The 22,480-nt window shown below is 36.2% G+C and overlaps 1 protein-coding gene across 4 annotated transcripts; it reads left to right on the forward strand.

Annotated features, from left to right (window-relative positions):
* The first annotated feature begins 3,143 nt into the window (after window positions 1-3,143).
* LOC127949382 (bifunctional UDP-N-acetylglucosamine 2-epimerase/N-acetylmannosamine kinase-like) lies at window positions 3,144-21,066 on the forward strand. Of its 4 annotated transcripts, none has more exons than XM_052546509.1 (13): window positions 3,144-3,318; window positions 10,293-10,316; window positions 11,601-11,809; window positions 12,974-13,428; window positions 13,586-13,738; window positions 15,816-16,028; window positions 16,181-16,268; window positions 16,918-17,128; window positions 17,684-17,813; window positions 17,892-18,113; window positions 19,122-19,304; window positions 20,092-20,208; window positions 20,297-21,066. In XM_052546509.1, exons 3-13 carry the CDS (start codon window positions 11,640-11,642, stop codon window positions 20,530-20,532), a joined length of 2,178 nt encoding a protein of 725 aa, XP_052402469.1. In that variant the 5' UTR covers window positions 3,144-3,318; window positions 10,293-10,316; window positions 11,601-11,639; the 3' UTR covers window positions 20,533-21,066. The 4 variants fall into 4 exon arrangements, with proteins under 4 accessions (XP_052402469.1, XP_052402468.1, XP_052402466.1 ...); XM_052546506.1 differs by lacking the exon at window positions 3,144-3,318 and adding an exon at window positions 7,737-7,925; XM_052546508.1 differs by lacking the exon at window positions 10,293-10,316.
* Window positions 21,067-22,480: the final 1,414 nt, after the last annotated feature.

Below are 22,480 nucleotides of genomic sequence, written 5' to 3' on the forward strand. Positions count from 1 at the left end.
GCAGTAGTAGGCTACTACCGGCACGCGATCATCTCGCGGTACTGAGTAGGCGTGTATTGAGTATTGATAAGGAATGATGCAGCCAGAGTGAGCCTATGATCATCGCGCCAATAGCCCCCCACATCTTTCATTTACTGCTGAGAACAGGTTCAGAGCAGCTATTTCACATGTAGCATATTACTGAGTCTTTTGTCTGATTATGTACATAAAGCAGTGGGTGTGAAACGTGTCGAGTGCGCGTAGAGGAGAATTGCACAAAACAGATTTTAACTGCACAAAAAAAAAATGTGCAAAATGTTTTTTTCTGTGACATTTTTTTCTGTGATGTGGTAAAGTTGGGGGGTGTTGGGGGTGTGTGTGGTGAGATGGTCCATGTTTCAGGAGGTAGGGGGTTTGTGTGAGGTTTCAGAGGAGGGTGTGATGATTTGAGTTCAGGGCTCTCACAGCCTGGGGGGAAAAGTTGTTGAGCAGTCTGGTGGAGTGGGCTCTGATGCTCCGGTACCATCTTCCTGATGGTAGGAGCTGGAAGAGACTGTGGGAGGCATGGGTGGGGTCCTTCACGATACTGTTTGCTTTGCTGGAGCATCGTGTTAGGAAGATGTCCAGGATGGAGGGGAGAGAGGCACCGATGATCATTGCGGTCTGCTGCACTACAGATCCTGTACCAGACAGTGATGCAGCTGGTCAGAACGTTCTCTATTTAGATACGTCGGTTCCTCTGTAGAATGTGGTGAGGATGGGTGGAGGGAGGCTTGCACTTTTCAGCTGGCGTAGAAATTGTAGCCGCTGTTGTGCCTTTTTGGAGAGTGACATGGTGTTGGTGGTCCAGCTGAGATCCTCTGTGAGGTGTACTCCCAGGAATTTAGTGCTGCTGACTCTCTCAACAGTTGAGCTGTCGATGGTCGGTGGGGGGTGGTCAACAGAGTTTTTCCTGAAATCCATCACAACCTTCTTTCTCTTCTCCACATTGAGGGACAGGTTGTTAGTGCCACCATTCAGCCAGCTTTGCCACTTCCTCTCTGTAGTGTTATTCATCGCTGTTGCTGATGAGACCTACTTGTGTCATCCACAAACAGCACACAGCCTTGTGGAGCGCCTGTGCTCGAGATGTAGCATTCTGACATATGAGTCTTTATTTTTTTAGGTGGGTAAGAGCCAGGTGGAGGGTGGAGGAAATTGCATCGTCTGTTGAGTGGTTCGGACAGTATGTAAACTGTAGCGGATCAAGTGTGTTGAGGAAGCTGGTTTTGATGTTGTGCATTGACTAACCTCTCAAAGCTCTTTATCATGATTGGAGTCATTGCTGATGGTAGTTGTACCGGTATAATTGTTGTAGATTCGAGACGTGGTGACAACTGCCTTGCTCACCGAGGTGTTGAAGATATCTGTTAGGACATCTGTCAGCTCTGCTGAACAGTCTTTCATTTCATGGCCTGGTATTTTGTCGGGACCAGCAGCCTTGCATTGGTTAATTCTAGATAGGGTCTTTATTACGTCGGATGTAGCCTGATCGTTGGGAGGTGTGGGCAGTTTTTGTGCAGGTAATCATTCTGCATTTCAAACCGTGAAAAAGTGGTTGAGTGTATCCTGGAGCGATGTGTCATTACCACATCTAATCACATCTTTGTATTTTTAAATAGATACTACAGCAACAGACAACAACTCAGCTTCAATTTCTGTCATTCTTAATTAGTGGAATTTAACTGTTTGTTTAATTTAACTGTAGTTTACTTCAAAATTCCTCAAAACAGGATAAGGCTAAGAAACCCCTGCTTTATAAACTTTTACAGAATGTATGAATGCCTTTTGATATTATTCTTACAAATATTTATATATATATTCAAAGTGTCAACACTGTAAAATACTGAATCAATTATTCTATTTCAAATTTATTTAGGAAATTTAGTAAGCAGAACACCAAAAGAGATTAATCTGAAAGGGTTAACAATCTATAACATATATAGACATATGAATATTTACATATTTATTTATATAAAAGCAACTATATGAATGCAAATGAACCTTAACACAGGTTTTCATGAAAATGAAGAAGCCTGAAATGTACATTTAATTCATGAAAATTAAATAATAACACTGTAAATTACAACAAATATATTACTTTTAAAAATAATACTATGATGACAATAAAGTTCATTCCCATCCAGGCTTGATTTGCCTTGCCCACTTCTCCCCCAAAAAGGATCCAAGTGGGCAAGGCAAATCAAGCCTGATGGGAATTAACTTTTTCACTTATATTCTTATAGATTCATAAGAATTTACTGAACATCTAAAAGTAGGATATCAGAGAGATAAGATATCACAATATCAGAAGAGTGAGATATTATGAATAAGAAGTAAAAATGAAGATTTGAAAAGAAAAATGTTGTAGAATTACACTATAAGCCAAGAGGAGACTAGGTTTTCGTGAGACTAGAATATTCTCACCAGATTTTACACTATGCCTATTATCCACTGGAACACCACTCTCTCATGAACACAAGCGCGATGGTTAATGGAAGCTAGAGATTATACCGTAGTTTATAGAGTTTTAAATACAGACATTTTTCTGATGCAAACGCATTGGTTCACTTAAGGAGGCATTTATTAACCCCCTTGAGCTGTATAGAGTACATTTTATGATGGATGGATTCACTTTTTACTGTATTGGATTTCAAAATCCCAATCACTGCTATTATAAAGCTTAGAAGAGCCGGGACTTTTTTTCTGATTGTATTTGTCTCAAAGAAGAAAGTCATATACACATGACTTGAAGGTGAGTAAATCATGGGGTAATTTTAATTTTTGGGTGGTTGCTGTCATTTAAAATCATCACCTAATATCAAAAGAATCCACATTTAAATTAGTAATACTTAGTTGAATGTGTTTTAATAAGGGACGTTTTGTTATAGGCTATGCATGTTAATATTGAAGGATTTATCAAGTCACAGTGCTCAAGACATTTTTTATTGTCATTGTGCTAACAGTTATTTCAGATAAAAATATCAAGAAATTATTGATAATACATTTACAGTATTTTGCTTTGGGAGAAAATGAACCGACTGTTGATACTAGTTCCTGTCACTGCGTGGCAGCAGTGAGCTGTGACGCGTGCGGCCGCTCCTCAGGAACATACTATTGATAGAAACGGAGAAAAAGAATCTTCTCACAGCAGCGCTGTATGCGCTGTCCTCGTTAGCTCAGCCGCCGGATTAATCTGCCTCTGTTGATGATTTATTAAGTCTTTCAGCATTTTGGTATATCCGATTCTATAACACTTGTTATCACGCAAGGGAATGTACTACAGATAATCGTGTCTACGTAAGTAATGTGCTTACACAGCTTGCTAGCATTTCTTGGTCCAGTAGCAGTGTTTATAAACGCACACGCGAAACTTTTCGCCACGTTACATTTAACGTTACTGTACGTAAGACTCGACATCGTTTATTAATAACTTTATTTCACAGCTCTTCTGACTTTGTAGTGTATTTAGCCAGTAATGTTGTCCTTATATAAGTAAGAATGATACAAATATTCAGACTTTGTACATTGGTGTCCAAAATGATTTGAACACTAGGATTTTCAGAAGCTATTTTTTTGTAAGTCAGTTATTTCTGATATAGTTTACATATCTAATCATTAATTTTGTCATTCATTGTAATAATCCAAAGAGATTTTTGTCTGACAACAGCCAGTGCTTCACACATAGATCTGATCTCATCATCATTATCATCCAGTCTGTCTTGAATGACATGAAAAACAACAAACTGAGATCCAGAAGAACTGTGGGAATGAATCCAAGTTGCTTCAAGAAACCTGAAAAACTATGCACCTAGGGCAAAAGCTGCTTTAAATGCAAACTGTTACACCAAATGTTGATTTAATTTAGTTATTTGAAGTTAATTAAGAAAATCTATGAATGGCATTATTTTTGACAACATCCCCATTTTACAGAATTTTTTACGCTTTTCACAGTACTGTCTTTTTGAAGCAGCTTTGTCACAGTTCTTCTGGATTTATTTACTAGTAACTGCTTTAAAGGGATAGTTCACCCAGAAATCAAAATGATGTGATTAATAACTCTGCCCATGTTATTCCAAACCCGTGAGACCTCTGTTTATCTTCGGAACACAGTTTAAGATATTTTAGATTTAGTCCGAGAGCTCTCAGTCTCCCCATTGAAACTGTGTGTACGGTATACTGTCCATGTCCAGAAAGGTAATGAAACATCATCAAAGTAGTCCATGTGACATCAGACAGTTAGAGTTTATTGAAGCATCGAAAATACATTTTTGTCCAAAAATAGCAACAACTACGACTTTATTCAGCATTGTCGTCTTTTCGTGTCTGTTGTGAGAGAGTTCTGAACAAAGCAGTTTGTGATATACGGTTCGCGAACGAATCATTCGATGTAGCCAGATCTTTTTGAATCAGTTCACCAAATCGATCTGAATCGTTTTAAACGGTTCGCGTCTCCAATATGCATTAATCCACAAATGACTTAAGCTGTTAATTTTTTTAACGTGGCTTACACTCCCTCTGAGTTCAAACAAACCAATATCCCGCAGTAATTCATGTACCGTATTTTCCGGACTATAAGTCACACTTTTTTTCATAGTTTGGCTGGTCCTGCGACTTATAGTCAGGTGCGACTTATTTATCAAAAATAATTTGACATGAAACAAGAGAAATGAACCTAGAGAAAACATTACCTTTTCCAGCCACGAGAGGGCGCTCTATACTGCTTAGTGCTCCTGTAGCCTACACTGAGCAGCATAGAGCGTCCTCTCGCAGCTGTAGACGGTAATATTTTCTCTTGGATCTAAATAAATGCGACTTATAGTCCAGTGCGACTTATATATGTTTTTTTCCTCATCATGACATATTTTTGGACTGATGCGACTTGTACTCAGGTGCGACTTATAGTCCGAAAAATACGGTACTCAAACAGTACACTGACTGAACTGCTGTGAAGAGAGAACTGAAAATAAACACCGAGCCGAGCCAGATAATGACTCGTTCACGAGTCAAGAACCAGTTGCATCGGTTTTCGGATCACCAGTAGCTCTTTCAGGCGCTCTGTGTTTCAGTCTGCTTCACGCTGAATCACACATGCGCAGTATCATCAGCTCCTCGGTTCACGAATCGCACGCGTCTGATAGAAACAGTTCTTGACTCGTGAACGAGTCAGTCTTTTGTTCGTTATCTGGCTCGGCTCGGTGTTCACTGTCTCACAACAGACACGGAAGAGAAGACAATGATGAATAAAGTTGTAGTTTTTGCTATTTTTGGACTAAAATGTATTTTCAATGCTTCAAAATTTTTTAACTGACCCTCTGATGTCACATGGACTACTTTGATGATGTTTTTCTTACCTTTCTGAACATGGACAGTAGACCGTACACACAGCTTCAATGGAGGGACTGAGAGCTCTCGGACTAAATCTAAAGTATCTTAAACTGTTTTCCGAAGATAAATGGAGGTCTTACTGGTTTGGAACGACATGAGGGTGAGTTATTAATACATAAAAAAAAAACATAATTTAGATTTTTGGGTGAACTATCCCTTTAAGTGCTACAGTGCATCTCATCCTATTGACTGCAAAAGATCTGCCATTTCTTGCAGTGATATGTTACTCCACTCTCCCACCAAGACATGTTCAGTTGTTCTTGAGCATGTCTGGTGGCACACATCGTTACTGCCACATCTAGGTCAATCTTATATTACAGACACAGCAGTTTATTTCTCTAGGCACATCTGCAGTCCTCATGCCTCCTGGACTATGGCATGTTTGCACAGGTGATCGGCGACCCTGGGCATCTTCTAGTGTTTTTAGAGTATGTGTGTGTATGTATATATATATATATATATATATATATATATATATATATATATATATATATATATATATATATATATATATATATATATATATATATATATGTATGTTTTAAATTATTTCTGGTAGAAACTGTCATTCATCATCCAGTGCTATTGTACTGATAGTTGCTCATCTCTGGTTCTGCCAATAGATGGCACTATTTTCCTTTGTTTTGATAGGTCTGGTGATAAAGATGTGCCTTCAGTTCCAGATGCTTGTTCGTATTACTGTGAATTATTCCAGTATCGGTGATACAGCATTAGGGAACTGATTTTTTTTGGGGGGGGGGCGGCTATCTCACCTCTGGTTGAAGCTCTTGTTTTGATCAGCATGTTTAACTAAGGTTGTCTTTATGCTTATCTCTTCCTCACTTTACTTTTTTTTAAGACCGAGTATGCATTATTTGAAACTTACACTTATAGGAAATAGTATGAGCTGTGACGTCCAAATAAATGAGAAATGAGATAGATATGGCATGGATCAGTATTAGTGATAATTCAGGAAAAAAAAAAAAGTTTTTCCTTGAAGGATTTGGTGTAGGCACTAGGCAGCTTGAAGTACAAATGTTGTGTAAGCTTCCTTGTAGGCGATGATATCTTATCAGTACTTTGTGACGCAGCATCTTCTCGGTGCAGATCATGTCAGTTATACCACTGTCAATATGACACATTAATTCTTCTTTAGGATGTAAAAGCTGAAATGCAAACAAACACAGATCCTTGTTCACCACGCCTAAGTTTAACGTTTGACACGTAACACACCTTTACAGATGAAAAGAAGTGCATGGCTGAAGAATGAATGCAGGCACATGCCATCACATACTGAAGCAAGCAATACCTGCTCTGTCACTCTGAGCAATGAAGTCACAGGTTTTGAGGACGTGGCATTTTTTTGGAGAACGTTGACAATTTTGAGTGACCTTTTTTGCATATAAGCATAGGTTTGTCAGCAAGTCCGATTATAATTTATTATATTAAGAAGTTAGTTTTATTTAAATACAAAAATATTCAACACATAACTGAATATTTTTTTTACATGTTCTTCGGTCAAATATACCACTGAAAACATACCCTAAAAAGTTTTGTATTTGTAATTTCTGTTACTGTATCTAGAGAACCATTCTGTTTTATGAAAATGTATTTAATAAGTAATTAAGTAATTAAATGAAAATAATAATTGATGATAAATTAAAGTGGCTATAATGTGAAAATGCACACATTTCAATGCATATCAGTATAGTTTTGTCAGCAAGTCAGAATGATATTTGTTATATTAATACCAAAACATAATAAAATACACGTGTATAATACATTTTATATATACATTTATTAATATATTCAGATTAATACTTTAATATTTTAACAGATAATCATTCTTAATTTTTTTTTAAATGATTACAAATTTGTCAATTATTTGATTATAATATTGTATATAAAAAGACTACAGCAAATATATTTATTTAGCTGGTTTAATAAAGCTAAAAATCAAAAAGAAAAAAAAAAAAGGTTTAAATGTGCAAAAATATTGCCATTTCGCTACAGAATGTGATACATCAGATTTGTCATCAGAAGTGTGTTTTGGAATTATAGTTATATGCTGGAATGTACAAACGATGTACACCATCTTCTGATTCATCTGCTAGAAGGAAGTTTGTCAATTATTATTTATGGCTGATATTTCTGTGTACACAGTACACATACTTGCCAAATGTGTGTACGTGTATTTCCTTCTCATCTCCCCACCTTTAAGCACGTCTTCTTTGAGTGGAGAGGATGCAGGGGGCGGAGACACAACAAGTTCGCCTCTCTCCCAGACAGCCAATCAGTGCGCAAGAGTTGTCTTATGCCCGCCCCCAGGGCCGGTCCTGCCAGAGCTGCTTTGTGTGAAGCATGCAGAGGGCCGTTGTCCACCTCCCTTTTGCTTTAATGGCTGTCAGAGACGCCGAATAGAGGGAGAGCAGCTAGAAAGGGTCTCTGTTTGATTAGAAAGCAGCGGAAAAGACAACACTGCACACACCATGATGCCAGGACATGCTAGAAACCCACACGTGAGTCAGATGCCATTTTGTCATTTGCTTTTCTTCCTTTCTTCTGCCTGCGTCCATCCCTCTCCCTCCCCCGTTTGTAATGTTTAGGGTGCAGCTAGAGTCTTGTGATGCCTCTTAGCAGAGATGGTGAGTGTGTGAGCTGGAAACATTGTGGGTTTCTCAGTATCTTGATGTGGACACTTAGTCAGAATGGTATTAGTGATGTGACTATGTTTTATTTTTATGTGGAATAGATGACAAACACAGAGGCTGGTGGGACAGATGGACAGTGCTCTAGAATCCCTCTAGTACATAGTAGGACAAGAGTGAAAGTGATGAAGATTTCCCAAAAGGCCTAGCACTGCCTTAAACTATGCCATATGCTGTCGTAACCTCATTTTTGGAGGAAGCGTGGGGGTTGGTCCTGAAGATGTTCTGTAGACATCTATTGGCTGTAGAGCACAGACACTGAACTGTCTGAGACCTTGTTCATGTCATACCACGAGAGTAAAATCACGTGATCGTGAATCTTTGAATAAGTCTTTATTATACAGGGTTCTTCTGCGTGAATAACCTATATTTGTATATGTAATGTCAGGTTAAGATTACTGCACTTAAACATTTTGGTCTGTAAGATTTCCTGTGTAAAAAAAATCAGCTTCCACAAAAATTTTTTTTCAACATTATTAATAAGAAATATCAGCTGGAAATGGAGTGAAGGCTCTTTAAAATTCTGTTTTGCCATCACAGGAGTAGATTACGTGATCAAATATATTAAAATAAAAAAGTTAGATAAATTTGTAATAATTTTTCCCAATATTACTGTTTTTACATTTTTTTTTATCATAAAATGCAGCCCTGATTAAAAAATTATACAAAAAAAAAATGAAAAAATATTAACAATCTTAAACTTTTTAAAGGTACACTACATTGTTTTGAACTAACCTTGGCAACAAACATAGATTTGTTGTAAAGCACACACAAGACACTTAAAATGTTCATTCATTCTTTTGCTTTATTTCATTCATATCATTGGTCCGATTGTTCATTTGATCCTGTTTAACCAGTTTGTGTTTTCTAGCTTGATTAAATCACTGTGACATCTTACCACTGTACCGACTGTACATTTTTCAGTGGCACATGATATTGAATTATAAATGTACGGCCCATTTAACATACTCTAAAGATTTACATATAATTTAAACTTCTTCTATTATAAATAATTCTGAAATGTTTTTGTGAGATATAATGTCAAGCTGGCGTAACCAAACTTATATTTAAATGAAGAATAAAAAGGCTAAAATCTTTGAGAATGAGCGATATTAAGGTGTTTGTCATATTTTTTTATTTTTTATATTAATAGTAGTATTTAGTAATTATGTTGTGATCAAACAGCAATAAAGCTGTTGCATTTTTTAATTTTACTAATATTTAAAATTGTTAAATCAGAGGAATTGTGGTTTGAATAACATGAAAAAAGAAATTAAAATTGATTTACATTTAAAAATATATTGATTTGGAAATGTACCCATGTTTTAAGAGCATGAAACCTCTAGGACATCTCTGTTATGCTTTGTACCAGTTAATTAATGCTTCAGCTCTCTTGTGCAACCGGTTTGTCATGGCATTTAGTTGTGACAGTTTGCATTTGACATGATTTTCCACTTGTCTTCGGTTTTGTGGCAGAAGACGACCAAAAACCACAAACTTGAACATATTTGCATTGGCTACAAGACACACCCTTGTGGCATTCCTCCATGTTTGAGATAGTTTGCGTTTAAATTTGTGCAATGAATGGCTGACGATATTAATATCATTGAATATCGTTGTATGGAATCAATCATATTATGAGACAGCTCCGTATTTCTCGATGTCATACTAAGTGAGCCATAAAGCCTAGTGTATCAAAAATATTTTCTTTTATACATATATTTTTGTAAAGATTCATTAAACTATTTCGTTCTAAAAATTTAACTTTTTTTTTCTTCTGACTGTTATTTAATTCTGTCAGGATTTACATTTACAAATATAGCTAGTTGGTCTTTGGCAGGTTTGGTGATTTCCCTATAATGCAGTTGGGACTTTGGCACTCATAACATTAGCTACTATATTCCATGTACTTTGCTTCTGCTACTTTCCAGTTGTGTTGTTTACTTAATGCCTGTAAAACAGGTTTGAAATTTTTGAAATGGTCAATGTCCAAATACAATGCATAAGCATTTGAAGGTGTCCTCTGACATTGAAAGCATTTAACAATGTGAGCTGCAGTAAAGGATTGTGTATTCAGGCAGGTCACTTTAATAATGGATGCATAGTTTTATATTCATCTATGAAGTGATATAGCAAAATATACCTCTTTTCATTTCTTATTCTGTTTTCATGCCTCAGAGTGTTCAGGTCAGGAATACTCATGTAAGTATGATCCTTCTCAATTTGGAAACCCCTGGCATGAAAGCTTGCTCTGATTTACTACAATAGGATTACATATATTTTTTTTCATTTTTTTTTCTTTCATTTAAGCATACAGGCAAAGATTTGGAATTTGGTGTGTGTGTGTGTATATATATATATATATATACACACACACAAACTCCAGTCTTTTGCACGGTAGTGTAACAGATCAAGTTCCAATCTTGGATGATGATTGGTCAATACAGGGTTCAAGTTGTGTTGAAATTAAATATACTTTAGTAATATGTAGTGCTGGGCGGTATACCGGTTCATATCGGAAACTGTTGTATATTTTCGATATAAATTTTTTATATACTGCCATACCGATGTATTTAATTACTCAATATTCGAAACGAACGTTATGCTGCGCCGCGGCCATTCGACAATGTTTCAGAAGGACCCTTTACAATGTTGCACTTTACAATGTAGCAGCGACTGCGAGGCGTGGTGAGGGTAAACACAGTAGTGCTCTGGTGTTACGTTATAACGACTCTTTCACAGTTCACACATACTCCGTCTGCAGTGCGTATTGTATTTTTTTAACGCACCCATGTTAACGGATTCCAGCATTCACATTGCATGGGGTTGCGGTCCGTCAGTGCGTTCAAGGAGCGGTGCGTCTGCAGCAGTGCAGCAAAAGTTTACATACCCAGTGTGTATATATATATATATATATATATATATATATATATATATATATATATTAGATGATATAAAATCAAAACAATGAACAAATGTTGTGTTTGCGGACTGCATATGCACTGCAGACGGAGTATGTGTGAAACAGGCGTTACAGGGAAGATGGATGCTGCAGAACTAGTAGAACATGACACAGAAGAACATGTGCCAAAAAGAGGAACCATTTTATGCAAGAGCTGTCAGACTACAAGCACGTCTTGGAATATCAACCAGCAGAAAATGCATTGTACACCTGATTATGTACGAAAAAAAAAAAAAAAACGTCATAAACCGGGAACCCGCCATAATTTAGAAAAAAAAAAAACATGATATAAATTTTTGTTCAAACCTCCCAGCACTAGTAATGTGTATAAGTCATTAGTTTACATGTCAGGGACTATGTCTTCTAGTGGAAGGATGGCACTGAATAAACCATTGCTTTTAATGATTTGCTTATGTAGTAACTTTTTTCAAAGCATTACTAAGCTGTGACTAATTTTGCATATTCAGTCTTCTTTATACTTTATCAGAATACTGTGTTCATTTGTAATCATGTTCCTCATTTAGGAACTTTACTATCTGAAGACACAGAAAGCACAGCCGAAGATGGAGCGATCAGAGAAGAGATCAAAGGAACGACTACGTGTGTGCGTGGCCACCTGTAACAGAGCGGACTACTCTAAACTCGCACCCATCATGTTTGGCATCAAGTCTCACCCTGAAATCTTTGACCTGGAGGTGGTGGTGCTGGGTTCACATCTCATTGACGATTACGGGTAAGACTGCTAGATTATGCTGATCATAAGTCCTCTAACTGATACACATTAAAATGTTTAAGGAATATTGCATATCAGACCAGCTGACAACCATGAGCGCTTGAATAAATTAGTTTTGTTATTCCAAAACTGAAATGCTTTTGTTTCTTCAATGGAACACAAAACAAAGGTATTTTGTCCATGCGTTGAAAGTTGGTGTGATCCAAAGTTCTTTTGGTCCCCACTGGTTTTCATTTAACAGACAACAGTTTGAGACATTCTTCAAAATTTAATTTAATTTTTAATTCTTTTGTGTGTTCCATTGTAGAAAGCAAGTCTGAAATGTGACATGTTTGTGAGTAAGTGATGATAGAATTTTCATTTATTGGTGAACGGTTCCTTTGAACAGATCTGATCCCGATCTGTTTTGACTGTAATTTAGGTGATAATGTATCATAGCAGTATGTATCATATCAGTAACTCTTATCTTCACCTCGGCTTGAGAGCTTCAGAACATGAATCGGCACTATTTCTCACTGTTGCTATGGAAATGTTGGAATGCAGCTCTTGACGGTGGGAGCTTGGCTTTCACAGTGGGCTGCTGATGGTGGCTGAAAGACATTGTCTTTTATCAGTGAAGCCAAAGCCGTCTTGACTCCTCCTTGGGTCACTTAAACTTGACATAACCTACAGGGAGCAAAGACTGTCTTTTTCAAAGTACTGTTAATGGACAACATGCTGTCTCTTATCATTTCGAAATCATTTCTGCCTTTAATGCTAAATACTAAAAATAAAATACATTTAGAATATGTTCCCCATTCTAACTGTAACATACAGCTAAGATGTTATTGTAATATTTGCATACTGAATCCAAATTGGTCTTCTTTTTAACATTTATTTGCATACTGAATTGTGATGGATCTTTCTTGATCTTTGATGCATAATAGGACTGTAAAAACTTATCGCTAAAATCAATAATAATCATTAAAATAATTTAAAACTAATTAGTTTGACAGGATTTGCAACAGCAATTTTTATAATGGATTAAATTTTTTTTATTAAGCACAATTATTGTTTTATATATATATATATATATATATATATAAATAATCATCGGATTAATTGATGATCAAAATAATCGCAGCAAATTATAATTAATGATTCGTTTCTTTCTGTCTTTCCCAGAAACACGTTTCGTATGATTGAACAGGATGAGTTCGATATCGGCTCTAAGTTGCACACCATTGTTCGTGGTGAGGACGAAGCTGCTATGGTGGAGTCTGTGGGTCTCGCTCTCGTGAAGCTTCCTGACGTACTCCAGCGTCTCGCCCCTGACGTTCTGCTCGTTCACGGTGACCGTTTTGACGCTCTGGCCTTGGCGACAGCAGCGGCTCTAATGAACATTCGCATTTTGCACCTGGAAGGTGGAGAAGTGAGCGGCACCATTGATGATTCCATTCGTCACGCCATCTCCAAACTGGCACACTACCACGCCGTCTGCACGCGCTCGGCCGAGAGACACCTCATCTCTATGTGCGAAGACCACTCTCACATTTTATTGGCTGGCTGCCCTTCATACGACAAGCTGCTTTCCGCCCACCAACGAGATGATTACACTGATATCATCAAGTCGTGGCTTGGTATGTACTATAGAGGAATGGGTTGTGGTGGCAGTTACTAGAGAAAAACAATGAAGACTGTGCATTAAAAACAGCACAAAATAACAAATTTAAAGTTTGTTAAAAACTTCTAACACTGTCTTTTATGAATATGTGGTTTTACTTTTGTCTTAAACAGGGGATGCTGTGAAGGAACAGGACTATATTGTAGCTCTGCAGCATCCTGTTACCACAAACATCAAGAATTCCATTAAGATCTATGAGTTAATGCTGGACGCCCTCATCTCCTTCAACAAGAAAACTCTCGTTCTCTTCCCGAATATTGATGCAGGTCAGCTCTTTTTTCTTGTTCTTTTCCCACTTTTTGTGACTGATAACACTATTTACACACTTTTGCTTCCTGAGTACAGCTGCAGTTTCTCTCAGATTGAAGGGTTTTATGTGAGCCTTAGTGGTTTATCAGCAGTGTAAGATAACTACCAAGGGCTTTAGAAACAGACAAAACAGTTTGGCGGTTTGTTTTGAGTAGACACTACTAGAGGCAGCAGTCAAAAAGCAGAGTTGCTGTTTCTTCCATTGGAATAGTTAAAGTTCAGGTTGAGCTTTATTGTCATTCCGCTACATGTGTGGACATACAGTGGAACGAAATGTCATGCCTTACGGGACCACGGTGCTACATAAATACAGACATAACAACAATGAAGTAAAACAGTATAAAACTATACACAACTAACCTACTGATAGAAAATCTGTTTACAAAATCACATGGGTGGTGGATTGGGTGGTGTCACCAAAGTTTTATTACAGTATGTGTAATTTTATGTACATGGTTAAAATATAGTTGTTTTGATGTAGCTTCAATAAAAAAAATGTAGACACTATAATCAATGCTCTTTTAGTGTCAATTATGTTCTAATGTAATATTTATTTTAGTGTTGGGCAACAATTTCACTTTTTTATTGCGATTAATCGCATTACTGTCTGCGATTAATTGCAATTAATCGCATTATGCACAAAAAAAAATGCATTCAAGAGTAGTGATTTGTGCACTTTTTGTGCAAGTAGGTCTACTGCTATATGAACAAAAGTGTAATAACATTTGGTTTGCTAACACTTTAAACAAATAAGGTGCTTGCTTTTTACAGCAGTGTTCCTTTTACATAGTAGCAGTTAACATATTTTAAGTAGCCTAAATCTCAACTTATAACATTAATGTAATTAAATTAAATCTAAAACAAGCCATTTGTCACTGCCAGGACATTAACTTTTTTCTAGAACATATTTTATAGTTTGTTATAGAAAAACAAGTTATGCTCCGAGTCCAGAGCATTGATCATAACATTATAATACGCATCTTCGTATTAGAGATTTGCACGATTGCGGCACGGGACAACAATTGATGTGCGGTTATAGACTCCTTGTGTGTGGAATGCGGGAGAATATTTAGGGTGTGCTCACACTAGCCAATCGTAAGCCCCAAAGCCCGGTTCGTTTTATTAGTGTGATCATTCCGTGTAGCAGTCCCTGGCTCCGCTGGAAGAGGTGCACAAGAGTGCTGTTCAGTTGTATATTTTGCTGTTAAAAATAACAATGGACAGTGGTTTGTGAATGCTGATGCTTAGCCTAAATAATTTGATCGGGAGCATTCCCTCGTGTGACCCATGATTTGTCTTTATGTGTATTCAGAGCCAGTGAGCAATGGACTTTAATAATAATAAAAAACTGCATTAACGTACAATAAAATAAATATATTTTAATAGTAACTATGATGTAAATTTGTGGTTATTCCACCAGCCCCAAATGTCAGGGCCTTTCAATTCTAATATTACTTTTGCCATTGTATTACTTGTATTATTTCATATAGCTTTCATTTTAAAGTTACGTTAAATTGTAGGTTGTTTTTTTTTTGTAGTAATTTTACTGTTTCTACTAAAGTTTTATTTTCGTTAGTTGCCAAGAAAATATTTCTAATTTTTGTCCATGTTTTCTTTTTTAAATCTAATAAGGTGTATTTCATCTAATAATTGTTTCATTTTATTTAAGCTTTATTTCAATATATATATATATATATATATATATATATATATATATATATATATATATATATATATATATATATATATATATATATATTTAGTAGTTATAGTTAATAACACCTAATATAATATGTAATAATTGTAGTTTAAATTAAATGTAAACTCCCCAACCCCAACCCCCACCCCCCCCCCCCCCCAAAAAAAAAAAAGATTTGTGACTCTTATCTGTATCTTAGCTGTAGTTTGGTTCAATTGTTCAACAAACTTTACCATTTGAAACAATCTTAGGAATTCTTCCCTGAATAAATGTTATAGAAGTATAGTAGAATTCAGCTCCATTAATACCATACTGCTGTGTTTTGTGTCATGTAGGCAGTAAGGAGATGGTTCGTGTGATGAGGCGGAAGGGAATCGAACAGCATCCGAACTTCCGTGCGGTGAAGCATGTTCCGTTCGATCAGTTCATCCAGCTGGTGGCACACGCCGGCTGCATGATCGGGAACAGCAGCTGTGGAGTCCGTGAGGCCGGAGCGTTCGGAACACCTGTCATTAACCTGGGCACTCGCCAGACAGGCCGAGAAACAGGTCAGAGTAGTTATGTTTATCTTTATAGCGTTTGTTCTTTTATATCCATGATCTACAGGATCCTTGAAATCAGCTTGGCATGTTTATTCTTCTGAACAGGCCCAGACTGCTTTTTGTTTAAATCTTTTGTTCGTGTTATTTTTTGGCATTAGGTGAAAATGTTCTACACGTACGAGATGCAGACACGCATAATAAAATATACCATGCCCTGGAGCTGCAGTTTGGAAAACGTTACCCCTGGTAAAATATATATCTCTCTCTTTCATACTATATGTCCTTCTATATATTTATATCTCTCTGTGTGTGTATATTTTAGTATTTTCAGTTGTCAGTTTAATTTTTATTTTAAGTTTTAGTAATTTTTTGTTTAATTTTGTTCCTTTTTTATTTTTGTGATTTTTATTATTTTATTTTTGTTTTATATTTCTCTTAAGGACTTCTTTATTTTCCCATTATAGTTTAGTGATAGTTATTAGTACCAGTTTAATTTGAAATAGTATTTTTAGTAAAAATCTAAGTACAAAAATTCAAACTTATTTTATTTTACCAAGTTGACAAATTTCTTTTTTTTATTATTTGTTGTTTTTAATATAGTTATAAACATAAATATATTTCAATTAATGTTTAATAGTTTTCATTAAAAATAACACAAAGTAATATAGAATTTAAGCTTTTTTGTAATTTGAAGTTTTATTATTGATTAAGAACTTATTTTATTTCAGTTAGTTGCCAAGGCAAGTTAAGATTTTTATTTAATAATTAAATTTGATCACATACTGTTATGTTTGGACCAGTCAGCTCATTTTTGTTCATTCTTAGATAACTCAAATGTAACAACTGTAAACTCGGACCCTGAACATATCCTGTGTGTTCTGGCTCTGTCCACTAGCTCCAAGATCTACGGTGATGGAAATGCAGTCCAGCGTATCTTGAAGTTCATGCAGACCATTGACCTTTCTGAGCCACTACAGAAAAAGTTCTGTTTCCCACCGGTGAAGGAATGCATCTCTCAAGATATCGACCACATTTTGGAGACCCAGAGTGCTCTCGCTGTAGATTTGGGGGGAACCAACCTTCGTGTCGCCATTGTCAGTATGAAGGTATGCAGAACAAACCTCTAGAGTCAGGTGTTCAGATCCAGTTCATCTTTTAAACGCTGCAGGACATGCTCTCCGTTCTCAGTACAGCTGTGTTTGCTGATGACAGGATCTGTGTGCCAGACTGTGACGTGTTTTATCCAGCAGGATATGTAGCACTTATGTAAATATTCCATTCATCTGACGCACAAAGTTCTGTTAGTAAAACAAACAGAGGCAGGTTTAATCCGAAGGGTTGTGTAATCAGCTCTTTCTGTGTGTGAATAGTGCAGTTTCTTTGACCGCAGACTGATAGACTCACCATTTAATATCTAATTAGTTAAATTAGTTTAATTAAATATGAGGCTGCTTATGTCAGATTTATGTATTTTACAATATTACTCATCATTAACTAAAAATAGTTGCAAAATATTTGTTTATAATTATAATATAATAGTTGGTTGTCTTTGTTTTGCGTCATGTTCGTTTGTTGTTTACACTTCCTTAGACACGAAATTAGGTGTCCGATATTTTCAGATATTGAGGATTTCGTTTTGTAAATGTGTGCTTGTGTTTCAGGGAAAAGTGGTTAAGAAATATATCCAGTTGAATCCCAAGACGTTTGAGGAGAGGATCGAGCTGATACTGACCATGTCCAAACAGGCCATGGCTGACGCCGTTCACCTCAACTGCAGAATCCTGGGTGTCGGTATGTCTGCGTTTGTCCCTGGTCTCTTTTCTATGTGTCTGTATATTCACTCACTCATTCACTGTCCATTTGTTTCAGGTGTGAGCACAGGGGGGCGTGTGAACCCACAAGATGGGATAGTCCTCCACTCCACTAAGCTAATAAATGAGTGGAGTTCGGTGGACATCCGTACACCTCTTTCTAGTGCACTTCATCTCCCCGTGTGGGTGGATAATGATGGCAACTGCGCCGCCCTTGCAGAGAGGAAGTTTGGTCATGGGAAGGGCATGGAGAACTTTGTCACCATTATAACTGGAACCGGTCCGTTCCCTTTATTACAACCCTTTCTGTTAGTTGCTGGGGTAGTGGGTTTTCCCTTTTGTTTGATAATGCAAAGAATGAGGCCTGACAGAAAGTGGAATTAAAGCTGACAGACTGGACACACTGGTTATTTAGGTTACTGCAATCGTATTGTACACTTAAGAGGGTAATTGTCAAGAAAGTGTTTTAGATACCTGATTTTTTTCCATTTGAAAAGGTTGCAGCTAAAATATTTTTAAGTAATATCATAATATTTTAAACATAATATTAATAATGTAAATGTTTATATCTTTATGTACTTCACCATTTAAATATTTGGGGTCAGCAAGTTTTTTTACATTATTATTTTTTACATACATTATACATTTATTCAGCAAGAATGCATTAATTTTATCAAACGTGACAGTAAATACAGTTTTAATACTACAAAACATTTCTATTTGGATTAAATGCAGTTGAACTTTCTATATATCAAAGAATCCTGTCCACAAAAATATTAAGCAGCACATCTGAGCATCAAATCAGCATATTATTATGATTTCTTAAGGATCATGTGACTGAAGACTGGAGTAATGATGCTAAAATAAAAAATAAAAATAAATAATCTACATTAAATTGTTATAATATTTAATGTAGTTTTTTTCCCTTTTTGATCAAATAAATGCAGCCTGGGTGAGCATAAGATACCTCTTTCAAAAAAGTGACATATCTGTTCATTACATGTATATTAGGGCATTAATAACATCTGTTTCTAGGAATGAATCAGAAAACATTGATAAATATCGGTTTTCTCTTTAACTGATGCAGATGTGTGTACTGTATAGAAGTAATTAGAAACACATGATAAAACAGATTTCCGTTTGATCACAAATCTAATGTCATGTTTCTGCATAAATAAAGGCTGAAACAGATCAAAATGTTCTTTTTTTTATTTTTATTTTTTTTTACTTTTATTTGACTTCTGTGACTCTGCCTGTAATGAGCTTTGCCTTGTGTTTATTTGTGCAGGAATCGGAGGTGGTATAATCCAGCACAATGACCTGATCCATGGCAGCACGTTTTGCGCGGCTGAACTGGGTCACATCGTGGTCTCACTGGAAGGACCAGAGTGCATGTGTGGCAGCCACGGCTGCATAGAGGCCTACTCATCTGGTCTCGCCCTACAGAGAGAAGCCAAGAGACTCCATGACGGTGAGACGGTTAGACTAAAGCACACTTATCAGCTTCGCCCACTGTCACAAAATGCTTCAGCTTTTCAAGTATTTTTTTTTCTGTTGGTAGTAAAAAATTAAACTGGTTTGAATTCCTGTAAAACGTCACAGTTAAGAGTGATGTTAACCCTCACTATTGTTTGTACTTGTCTGAACTCATATTTCTTCACCAGCCTTTATCTGTTCATTCTTTAAAGACAAAAATGGACCCAGCCCTGACATGACAGAATAATCACCCTGAAGGCTAGCCAACAATGTGGCGTAAAAGTAGAAACACCTACTAACTTTTTTTTTTTTTGTAGTGTAATAGTGTCTCGACATTTGATGGATGTCTTGTTCATTTATTTTAGTGAACTTAATAATTTATTTTGAATTTCTGCTTTACAATAAGGTCCCATTAATGTGTTAACTAACAATAAGCAGTACATTTGTTACAATAACAGAACTGTTAATTTTATATATATATATATATATATATATATAGACTAAATAAAACAAACTAAATGTATAAATATATATAAAATACCAATTAATACATGATTTAGACATTAAGAAGAAATTTAGAACCTTAAAGTAATGCAAAGTGTTAATAAAATATGTATTATAAATAAAAATAAAAATTAAATTGATTTTTATGGTTACATTTAGAATCCGTAAATAATAGTATCATCCTAAGGTATGGTTTGCAATAGAAGTTTGCATAATAAATGTTGTCCAAGTTAAAGTAAAATGTTGTCATAACATGTTTCTTTGACGTTTAATGACAGAGGACTTGCTGTTGGTGGAAGGAATGACTGTGAATAATAAAGAACAGGTGAATGCTATTCATCTCATCGAAGCTGCACGCCTCGGCAACTCCAAAGCAGAGAGTGTACTTCACACCGGTAAGATGCACATTCAAGTACATGCATTATTCTGAGCAGATTTGTAGTGAAGAAAAGCAGTGACAGCCTCTCTTCTGCTCCCTAACAGCGGGAACTGCCTTGGGTTTGGGCATTGTGAACATCCTGCACATGATCAACCCGTCTCTGGTGATCCTGTCTGGTGTCCTGGCACCGCACTATGAGAATCCCGTTCGTCAGGTGATCAGCCAGCGCGCTCTCCTCTCTGCGCAGGAGACCAAGGTCATGGTGTCTGAGCTCGAGGATCCTGCGCTGCTGGGTGCCGCCAGTATGGTACTGGACTACACCACCCGCCGCACCTACTGAAAGAGCTCGAAGACCGGGAACCAATCAGTTACAGATTTAAAGACAGAGGGCCAATCATGCGCTATGTCCTTTTTAGGATCCTAGTGGCTTCGAAGCCTGACCTAAACACTTTTATTCATCTAGTTTTGTACCATAGTCACATGTAGGTGCTATATTATTTGGGATCAGTTGTCTTTTTTAATTTTGAAGAATGGTTTTTATTTAATATTTGTAAAGTGGAACTAAGGGGTATTTGTTACAGACAGGCTGCTATAAAAACACTAATGTGGTTTCATCACCCATTATGTCTATCTTGCTTTCTATTGTTTGTATTTTTTATCGGAGGCAGTCGCATTCTCCTTTGCGCCTTACGCTGATCGTTGCCAAGCCTTTACTGTGTTTCAGCACCAAATGTTTCACTGTATTTGTTTACTCAGCCTGTATGAATGAAAAATGTTTGTCCAGTATGTCTAAAGTAATTTAATATTTAATTTTAATCACAGAACATGTAGAACTGTTTTCCTATTGTGAACATTAAAAATTATTGAAAACAAAGTTTCCTTTTTTGCCAGTGAATTGTTATAATAATATAATCCTAAAATATTCTGCAATACACTTAGATAGATAGATAGAGCAATATTCTGCAAATATGTCACTGTCTTTCATTAATATTTAAGGTTTCTATCTATCTATGTATCTATCTTTAAAATGCAAATACTATCCTTTTGGTTTCTTAAGCTTTTTAACACTTCTCATTGATTTACGAGACCGTCTCTTAATTTATTTTATTGTTACACCTGCAATGACACATATTTGCATATCCTTTGGGAAAGCTTCGCTATGTATAGTTGGTAGCAGGTTTCCTCTGCTAAGCCACCTAGAGACACATTTCCTGCTATCAAAGGTGCTGTAAATATATATATATATATATATATATATATATATTATTAAAAATATAAACAATTAACTAAATAACGGACACTTCACAATATACAGTACCAAAAATAAATAATAAAATATAGAACCTAAATAAAATAAATCTGTGAACTACAATACATCTGAATACAACTTCTTTAAATAAGATGCCTAAACTTAACAGAACACAAAATCTGGCATTTGTTTTTATGTATGCCCTTTGACTAGTAGGTTAAACCATTAATTTATGTAAAAACATTATTTCAGAAAGAGCCTTATAAAGATGATAATTAATGCCAAAAATGAAAATTATGTCATTAATAACTCACCCTCATGTTGTTCCGTATAGCTTTCTGTCCCTTCATTGAAAATGTATGTACTGTCCATGTCCAGAAAGGTAATAAAAACATCAGCAAAGTAGTCCATGTGACATCAGAGGGTCAGTTAGAATTTGAAGCATTGAAAATACATTTTGGTCCAAAAATAGCAAAAACTACGACTTTATTCAGCATTGTCTTCTCTTACTGTTGTCTTACTGGGTCTGATATTAGCACGCTCACAGCACTGCAGTTTAGTGATATCTGGTTCCTGAACGAATCATTCGATGTAAACTGATCTTCTTGAATCAGTTCACCAAATTGAACTGAATCGTTTGAAATGGTTCACGTCTTCAATAAGCATTAATCAACAAATGACTTAAGCTGTTAACTTTTTTAAAGTGGCTGACACTCCCACTGAGTTAAAACAAACCAATATCCCCCAGTAATTAATTTACTCAAACAGTACACTGCTGTAAAGAGAAAACTGAAGAAAAACACAGAGCCAAGCCAGATAATGAACGAAAGATTGACTTGTTCAAGAATTGTTTGTGTCGGACGCGTTCAACTGATGATTCTGCACATGTGTTAACACACAGAGCGTCTGAACCGAACTGGTTCTTTTGATGATTGATTCTGAACTGATTCTGTGCTAATGTTATGAGCGCGGGTAAACCGAAGTCTTGAATCAAGGGCAATCATCGCCAATGACGTCATTATGTTGAGCGCAAAAGAAC

This window comes from Carassius gibelio, chromosome B1, assembly GCF_023724105.1.
Source record: "Carassius gibelio isolate Cgi1373 ecotype wild population from Czech Republic chromosome B1, carGib1.2-hapl.c, whole genome shotgun sequence".
Lineage (NCBI taxonomy): Eukaryota > Metazoa > Chordata > Actinopteri > Cypriniformes > Cyprinidae > Carassius > Carassius gibelio.